We start from the raw sequence: 9200 nt of genomic DNA, 5'->3' as shown, positions 1-9200 counted from the left end.
AGTCCATTGGGTTTTACATACATAGTGAATACTTAAAAGCGAGTTTTCCAAGTCTTTCTACTTTTCTTTCCAGAAAGGAATCCAGGTCTAAATACTAGCAAGGGTGGGTAAATTATGGAAATCTTTTATAAGTCTTTGGGCGTATAAACATCAAAGGAATGTCGTTAGCCCTTTTTAATCTCTGCCACAGCTTTTGGTTTTTACTGATTGAAATGTACACGTTGTGTCCAAAAGAGACCTGGGACATAAAACATGGGTGGTGGGGGTGGATGGAGTAGGAGGAAGAGTGGGGAAAAGAAAGTTCAGACGTCTCCCCTGACACGAAAAGTCCCTCCGTAAAACCTTCCTGAAGCGCACAGTAAAGACGGTCGAGGATGCTTAGAGTAAATATTTGCATCTACATCACAAGGGAAAGTGGAGGGAAAAAAACTGAATTACTTCTTAGCTGTTTGCCTAATTGTACTATGCACACTGCAGGCAGCTACAACTGCTTTTTACCCCAATGAGAACCAGGACGCTACAGCAGCAAAGTAACATCGTTCTGGAAACAACGTAAGAAGATGAGTAGGCCTCCAGCTGCAAAGCTCTTCAGTGTTTTATATTTAGCTAGATGGATCCCAGAGTTTCTCCAGAATTACAATATTAATTTCTGCCCTATCAGCTGAAAAACACATGCACTTTCTCAATCAGCTGGACGTCTTTATAGGGGTAAAATACGAAAGCGGGGGGGAGGGGGGTGTCTGCAGGGGAAGAGGGATCATAGGAATTGCGTGTATGTATTCAAGAAAAACAGCTTCCTTTCCCCCTATTTAATATAATCACAACATATTTCCTGACTCCAGACTGGCACAGCTCTTTATCCAGTTAACATTCCCAAGGCTGATGCCTGAAGTATCTAAGATCACTTTCAAATGCCCTTTCTAACAAGACCTGAGCAAGAGGCCACTAATTTTCACTGAACAAAAAGCCACTGGAGAGAGATCCGTTTGTCAATATCAACTGGTCCAGCAATTTCCCATCTTCAGACACATCGGCCTATCTGAGCTGGCAGATGTTTAGACAAGATTTTATAAATTGTTCAATATCAGACCATAATGAACCCCAACTGACCATTCTAAAGCAGCTAAAAGCATTCAGGATCTCCCCTGCTGGGATCTAATAATGCTCTCACGCTGGAACATTATTAATCATGGAATAAAATAGATGAGCCTCTTGAAAAATAAGTGTATGATTGATTAAAGGGCAATCTAAGAAGCTATTATTCTTGTTTTATAACCGTAAGTTATATTCACTCAATTTATCTTTTGGGGAAAATAAATGATTGTTCGTTTCTTTTCTGAAATGATATTATATGAGGATTCCCATTATTTTACTAAAAATTAAAATGATTAGTTAGCTAATTTTATGAGCCCGATCAAAGTGGATTTCCAATGCGACTGTAGAGATATGGTTTACTGATATAAAGAAAAAGGGAGAGAAACATAAAAAACAGGAATTGGACTTTTTTATCTTTTTTTTTTTTTTTTTTTGCCTTTGCATATTTTAACCAGAAGCAGAAACAAAGAAATTAGAAATAAGCCATAGCTGATTATAATTTTTTTTCCACCTAGAAATGGTGAATTTAAAGAACGTTAACTCAAATAAAGAGCTACTTCACACCCAACATAAATAGTTTATAAGAAACATGCATGTATTCACATCACTCTCTCTACGCATATGCATGTAGATATACAAATACGTATTTGCACACATGTGTGTATTTAAAGCTTAAGTATAACGGAACAACCCAGAAGGAATTAATTTATGCAAAGCATATCTTTGCAACATATTTAAATGGCTTACTCGTTTTATGGTCTAAGCTCTACTAGTGAAATTACAACTTTCGACATTTTCTAAATAATAGATTATTATTGTTTTGGGGGAAATGAACGAAAAACACCATATTGTTGCAGACTAGTCTGTTTTTATTTACAATTAGAGATATAAATTAGTAAAGAATTCTCGTTAAACAACCGAAGATTGTATAACCATCAACGTTTCAAATAAAAACCAGGCAAAATTTATTTACAAAAAGTTCAGATTCCATTGCAATACAACTTGCATAAATTACTAGAAGCTTTATATCGTTACAAAAATAAATATCAAATTTGTTTCCACTTTGTAAGGACTCAAGTTCTCCAATCACGTCTTTATTATCTCTACTGTATACATCTTTACAAATAAATTTTACAATAAATCCTATCACACCTATCGAATATATACCGTGGCAATGAAGTGATCAATTCAAGATATCCTGAGAAAAACAGATCTGTTTTCAAAAGTCACACATACATTGGGGAAACTATACTATACCAGCAAACTCACATATGTCCAACAAAATTCTGGTTTAATAATTAGAGTCTGAAGATTTAATAGTGCTCTGTGGTCTTCTTTTATACAGTGGCACAAGATGTGATCCGGATTTAGAGATTTGTTATATATATTAGCTCGGGGAGAGATGATGGCTTGCTGACTTTTTTCAAAGCAATTGTGACACCTACCTGTGGACCAAGGAAAAAACCAGATCATCCAAAAATCCTTCGATTACACTCTAACACCATTAAACGGGGAATTAAAAAAAAAAAAAAAAAAAAATATATAAAAAAAAAGGAATGAAGGCAAAATTCTTACTCGTCTAACTTTTTCTCATAAAAGAATTAGTTGAAAAAATGTCGGCAAGGAAATTTTTTTTGATTGTTGTTTATTTAGCCCTAAACAGTGGAGGTATTAAGGGTGCCATTGCTAGCTAGGCAAGAGGCAATTCACAGATGACATACCCTGCTTAAGATGCAGGTCGGTCTCTAACAATTGTCCCTTTTTATTCTAAATACACGGTCACTGCGTGAAGCCTCGCTCAGAATGTACAATTTTAGCAACTGCCACGTGAGCACAAGCACTTTGTTTTTAAACAACAATACCTTCAAAGATTTTTTTTGTAAGCTGTCTTTCCCTAACATTTAAATAGTCCTCACGGCTTCGCCTTACACAAGCAAAGAGCACGCAAAGTGAGAGGATCGTCCAACCTGACTTTAAAATTAAGACAAATCCGAGAAAGAAAAGTCATAAGGAGAGGTTTCAAAAAAAAAAAAAAAAAAAAAAAAAAAAAAACCAAAAAAAAACAACAAAAAACCCCCAACCAAACCCCAGCAGAAAAAAAGTGGCTTACTTCGTAATCAGACTCTTAAGTAATGAAGCAAGAAATTAACGTTAAGCAAGTCTGGAACTGTGCAGCGTGTCTTAGACCTGATGCCAAATGATCAGTGTAATAGAAAATGTTCTCACTTACTTGCATTGCTGTGTGATTGCACTTCTATAGGTATGGTTGTACTCCTACTGTGCAGACTTCAGTGGGATCTGTCAAAATATAACCGTCAGTTAGTCACAGGACACAGCCAGCTAACTAGATTATACAGTGCGTGCAGGTCCCAACCCTCACTCGCACAGAATTCATGCTAGGACGCTTCAAAGCCTGGCCACTATTTTATAATTGCGCGTATCTCGAGTATTTTGTTGGAATAAGCTGACGTTATATTAGTGCAAAACTTTTTTTTTTTTTTAAAGAAAAAAAAAAAAAAAAAACAACAGCAGCACAAAACCAGTTAAAAATGTCACGCTCCACATAATTTCACGTCCAAGGTCAGCAATTATCTGAACCCAAAGCTGCAAAACACCGTGAGAATACTGGAAACAAAGAGAGCAAAACCAGTTTGTCGGGGAAAAAAAAAAATTAAAAAAACACAGACAGTGACACCACTGCTCTCTAGATATCTTTGCGTGTAGTTTTCCTTTTAAAAACGACTTTTAAAAGCTGCCCCTGCAGCCTGCGAGACTGATCAAGACGTCGCCATCTACATTTCCTCGCTCGGTTCGGAGGGGCAGGTATGGCTAGGACGGCGACACGCCGGGTTTAGTCCCCAGACTACGCTATTGCCCATCTCCACTCGGCTCTGGCAGCGGTGACAGGGCGCTGGCTGCGCTCTCCAGAGAAGGTTTCAGCATTTACAGCTCGTAAAGGGCTTGGGCGGGTCGGGGAAGGAGGGCGAGGGGGGAAAGGGGGGAGAAAGCGGCAAAACCAAGCCACCTACCTTTCTTAGAGTCATAACTAGAGGGCCTGTAATGTTGTTCTAGCTGGTTAGTGATCGTTTTCAAAGAGTCACTGCTCTGCTTGTGGACAGAGCTGGCGTTTAGGACAGTCTGACTTAGTCCCTCGTTTGAAGCCACTGCTGCGGAGTTGTACCTCAGGATTCCCTGGCTCTGCAGAGCGTTGAAGTTCCCATAGTTTGTATAATTGCTATAAAAAGGCGAGGTATAATAAATATGCCTCCCCAGGAGGGAGGAGGGCGAGTAGGCAGCGCTGTGCGGGGCGGAGGCGGGGGTGGCCGAGGAGAGCGGCGCAGCCTGGCAGCCTTGGCCCAGGCTCTGGCTCTTGAGGTCCGAGGTGGCGATTTCGGCCAGCGACCACAGTTTAGGTTTGCTGGCCGGCGTCGGGGGGCCGGGGGACGCGCGGCCACCCAGCGCCGCCTTGCTGGAGCTGCGGGCGGCGTCGGCGTGCGGGTGGCCGAGGAGCGGGGCCTCCACGGCGGCCAGCGGCGAGGAGGTGGCGGGCTTGGCCGGCGGGTCGCGCTCCCCGCCGCCGCCGCCGTCGTCCTCCTCGATGTCCTCCTCCTCCTCCTCGTCCTCGTCGTCCTCCTCCTCCTCTTCCTCGATGTCCTCGTACTTGTCCTTACACTCCGAGCCCGACTCGCAGAGGGGGTCGCCGGCTCGGCAGGGCAGCTTCTCGCCGTCCGACTCGGCGGAGCAGGAGTGGTCCGTCAGCGAGTCCACTTGCAAGCTGATCCCTGCGAGGGTCCGCCGGGCACAGAAAGGCAGAGTCAGAGGTTGGGGGGGGGGGGGGGGGGGGGAGGGGGGGGGGGGGCGGCAAAAAAGAGAGGGCGAGAAGCGAGCACGGTCGCCACCGCGGCGGGCAGGGAGACGCTAGCCTTCCCGGCCTTTTCCCTGCGATCCCGTTTCGAGGAGCATCCATCCCCAAGGGGAAGCTCCGCCGCGGCAGCCCAGCCTCCCCCCATCATCCCCCCCGCACCGCACCGCACCGCACCGCCTGCCCCTGCCCGGCGCCGCCGCGGCACCTCCGCCCGCCGGCACTAAGAGGCCGGAGGCGACGGGACAATGTTTTGGGGCGCTTTTGTTAAACAAACACCCCCCCCCCCCCCCCCGCCCCCCGCCCCCCACCTTCCCTGCTGCCCCGCTCCCGAGGGGGACGCGACGGGGCGGGATGGAGCCACCCCGCCGCGGCCGCCGTCACCCCGCACCCACCTTCGTCCTCCGCGGAGGTCTCGTTGCTCTCGGGCATCTTCTCGGGACTCTCCTCTTTACTCCTCGCCCCGTCGCCTTCATCGTCGTCCTCGTCCTCGCTCTTGTTCCGCGGGGCCCAGGTCATCTTGTTCTCCTTCTTGAGCCGCCGGCGGGCGTTGGCGAACCAGGTGGAGACCTGGGTGAGGGTCATCTTGGTGATGATGGCCAGCATGATCTTCTCGCCCTTGGTGGGGTAGGGGTTCTTGCGGTGCTCCTGCAGCCAGGCCTTCAGCGTGGCCGTGGCGTCGCGGGTGGCGTTTTTCCTGTACGCGGGGTCGTTGAGCTGGTAGGGGTAGGCAGGGCTGCCGTACGGGTGGTAGCTGATGGCTCCGGTCATCCCCGTCGTGTGGGCGTCGTAAGGGGAGCCCTGGACAGAACAAAACGGTGGGGTTGGCAATTTGTTATTGCTGATAGCCATTAGTAAGTTGTCAAGGCGAGATCGGCGGTTATATTTGTATTTCCCCGGGAAGGTGTCTTGTATCCATATTCTATGAGGGGGAGAAGCAGCACCTAAAGGCCATTAAGTTGTGATCCCCCCCCCTCCTCCCCCCGCCCAGCACACAGACACAGACACACGCGCTTAAAATCGGCGATGTTTTAATCTTTCTGACTAATTTCAGCTCCTTGTAATTGAATATTGCCCAATATAATTTTTGAACCGCGTAGACATTTTAAAGGCCCTACAGGTAGCGTCTTGATATCTACATTTCTCTCAAAGGTTCAAAAGATGTTTCCTTTTTTGCTATAGAAAATACAACAAAGCCGCCACTTAGCAATTCACTGCACTAATGCATTGCAAATCCAATTTGCAAATCAGAAGATATGCACCGTTTCGAATTGTTCAAATACGATGTAATTAGCATTTTAATTCGCCCTTTAACGTTTAAATTGCGCTTATTTAAGTCTGCATAATGCAAGAAAAGTTAAAGATATCACTAAGGAACTCGCTAACTTTCAGCACGGCTCCGAATCCCACAGATCGGCGAGTCACAGGCGCAACATCACCCAATATCCCGCACAGTTCACAACCTCGCTGCAACTTCCAGCCACTCGCCTACTGCTCCTCAACAGGAAAAACAAGCAAGCGAGATCCTCAGATCTTTTATACCACCCCGAATAAAGACCGCACGACAATTTATGCACCGTATTTTACAGACAGAAAGCAAGTAGTTTCCCTGTCACTTTGCAGGGAGAGCGAACTACCCCGCTGCCATCCCCTCGACAGCGGCTCCACTCTCAAATTCCGGGCACAGGTCTTTGTGTGTGCAGACTAGATACGTGTCTGACTCCGTGTGTGTGTGTTTAGAAAACTACATAACCATCTAGACGTGCAGTTTATTTATATAGTTTATGGTTTTATTTATATAGTTTATGCACAGAATACACACACACGCAATTGCAAATGCGCCTTTTAACTAATAAGAAGAAAGTGAAATCCGAAACTGCGGCCACCACAACCATCTTGGGCTTAAGCGAAGCTCACAGATCGCAAACAGATGCTCCTTTTCATTCCTAAAATCCAGTTAAACCATTAGCACAAAACACACTGAAAGTAAATAAAACCACACGGGGATAAAGCCCGCAGCGCCTCTAAACACCGACTTAAAAAGAGAGGGGGAAAAAAAGAGAGAAAAAGAAGGGGGGAAAAAAAAAAAAAAGAAAAAGAAAAAGAAACCCTCCCCTATCCTACCACAGTGAAAAGGGAAAAAAAAAAAAAAAAAAAAAAGAGAGAGAGAGAGAGAACGCGGGGAGGGGACGGGGGGGCAGAATGAAAGCATCCAACGCAACTGACTGAGACGATCCGTATTTCTCTAACCGGGGCTCCCGCCCGGCTCCGCGAAGAGCGGAGCGAGCCCTGGTCCCGGGCCCGCCGGCACCGCTCTCGGCTGGGGCGCGGAGCGATGCGGCGCCCCGGCCCCTCCGCTCCCCTCCGCTCCGCTCCGCCCGGCTCCGCGCCTCTCCGCCCGGCCCCGGCAGTGCGGTGCGCGGCTGGCGGCGGCGGCGGTGCGGCGCGGCGCGGCCGGCGGTGCGGCGTGGTGTCGGGGGCTGATGGTGAGTGTGTGAGGAGAGAGGCTGAAGATGATGAGGATGAGAATGCGGATGCTAATGAAGAAGGAGAGGGTTTCTCTTCGGTAGTTACCATGTAGGAGGGGAATCCCGTGGCGGGGTCTGTGGAGTACTGGAGCGGGCTGGTGAAGCCTGTGGCCGCCGCCTGGGCGGTGAAAGCTGCCGATCCCGGGTAAGGGCTGAACGCCGATCCCGACGAAGACCTGGCCAGCTCCTCGCTCCTGGGGGCCGCCAGCGCCGACGCCCCGTACGCCGGGCAGGAGTACAGAGCCAGCGAGCCGGGGGGCTGGTAGAGGTAACCCTGAGGATAGGACATGGCTTGCACTGGCGTGCACAGGAGCAGGGAGGGGGCGAGGGTGACCGGCCCTGCTGCTGCCGCTGCTCCTGGCGCTGCTTTCGTGCTCTCCCTCTCCCTCTCTCCCGCCCTCCCTCTCTCTCGCCCTCCCTCCCTCCCTCCCTCCTCCCTCCTCCCTCCCTCCCTCTCTCTTTCTCTCTCTCTCTCTCTCTCTCTCTCTCCCCCCCCCCCCCCCCCGTTGGCTCTGTGCAGTTATGTAGAGAATCAGAATTGTTATATGCTCCCCCCCATGCGCACCCGCTCAGAATAAAAACAAACAGGAGGGAGAAAAAAAAAAAAAAAACAACAAACCAAACCAGAACCAAAATAAATAAAAAAAAAAAGACCACCACCCCCCTCCAAAAGAAAAAAAAAAAAAAAAAAAGGAAAATAAATCGAGCGGTCAGCAATCTAACCGGGAGGGGAAGGGCATCTGGGAGAGATGGAAGAGGAGAGGGTTAATAAAAAAGAAAGAGAGAGAGAAAGGGAGAGAAACAGGATGGGGGGGGGGGAGAGGGAGAGGGAGAGAGAGAGAGAGAGAAGCGAGCCTCCGAAATCAGAAAAGTGGCTGCTGCATATGGAGTTCTCCCCGCCAGCCAGCCAGCTCCCCCAGCGCCTGCGAGCCTGTATTTTGGGGGAAGTATAGAGTCTGGAGTGAAGAGTTGAGGGAAGGAGCACTCGAGTTTCTGAGGGACATTGGAAAGCAGAGCTGTCCGTCACCGCCGCTCATCTGCATAGCGCGGCGGGCCCGCCCCCCTCCCGCTCCGGCCCCGTCTCCTCCCGCGGCCGGCAGGCAGGCAGGCAGGCAGCAGGCAGGCAGGCAGGCAGCAGGCAGCAGGCAGCAGGCAGCAGGCAGGCTTTGTAATGCAAGCCAGCCTCTCCGACTGCGAGCGCAGTGCTGAAGGCAAACGATGATGCTGCGCATCAGCTCCTCTCCGACTCGCGGAGCCATAAATGCTCCCCCGCACACTCTCCCCGCTCCTTCTGTATCCACGCGGGGAACAGAAGAGGATATGTGTTGTAAAGACACGCATCCCTTCACACACGCACTCCCACGAGGAAGCTGGGCAGCATCCGAGGGAAGAGCACTTGGTGAAAGTCCTGCCCTATATGGCCGGGAAGAAGAGCAACTGCTGGAATCGGCAGATCCAGGAGCTGTTCCTGGCAGCGAGAGCTTTATAGTTTGCTAAGTTGCCACGAACAGTCAAGATCTAGTCATGGAGCACGTTTGCACATGAAGGGGAAAAAGAAAAGAAAAGAAAAAATCCCCTCATCTTTCTTTCATTTCTGTTCTTTAGAGTCTGGTGCGTGGGGAAGAGGCCTGGGTGACTTTTTCCGGGGGGCTCGCTGCCTTCCCCCTCCCTCCTTTGCCTTTTGCAGTTCAGACAAATCTCCTGGAATGCGATCA

At 48.8% G+C, this 9200-nt stretch overlaps 1 protein-coding gene across 1 annotated transcript; it reads right to left on the bottom strand.

The window, feature by feature from the left end:
- Positions 1 to 3349: 3349 nt before the first annotated feature.
- IRX2 (iroquois homeobox 2) lies at positions 3350 to 7774 on the bottom strand. The gene is made up of 4 exons (XM_086469394.1): positions 7532 to 7774; positions 5353 to 5758; positions 4125 to 4877; positions 3350 to 3393 (listed from the first exon to the last, which is right to left on the bottom strand). The coding sequence occupies exons 1-4, from the start codon at positions 7772 to 7774 to the stop codon at positions 3350 to 3352; spliced, it is 1446 nt and encodes a 481-aa protein (XP_086325520.1).
- Between the last annotated feature and the right edge of the window lie 1426 nt (positions 7775 to 9200).

The sequence above is a fragment of the Leptosomus discolor genome, chromosome 8 (genome assembly GCF_034619465.1).
Source record: "Leptosomus discolor isolate bLepDis1 chromosome 8, bLepDis1.hap2, whole genome shotgun sequence".
Classification (NCBI taxonomy): Eukaryota; Metazoa; Chordata; class Aves; order Leptosomiformes; family Leptosomidae; genus Leptosomus; species Leptosomus discolor.
This window is presented reverse-complemented; position numbering and strand designations above follow the sequence as displayed.

Excerpts from the sequence above, each read along its gene's own strand:
- IRX2 (XM_086469394.1), bottom strand. The coding sequence starts at position 7,774 with ATGTCCTATCCTCAGGGTTACCTCTACCAGCCCCCCGGCTCGCTGGCT. Across the intron at positions 5,759-7,531 it reads CGGGATTCCCCTCCTACATG|GGCTCCCCTTACGACGCCCA; the intron begins GTAACTACCGAA and ends TGTTCTGTCCAG. Across the intron at positions 3,394-4,124 it reads TAGTTATGACTCTAAGAAAG|ATCCCACTGAAGTCTGCACA; the intron begins GTAGGTGGCTTG and ends ATATTTTGACAG.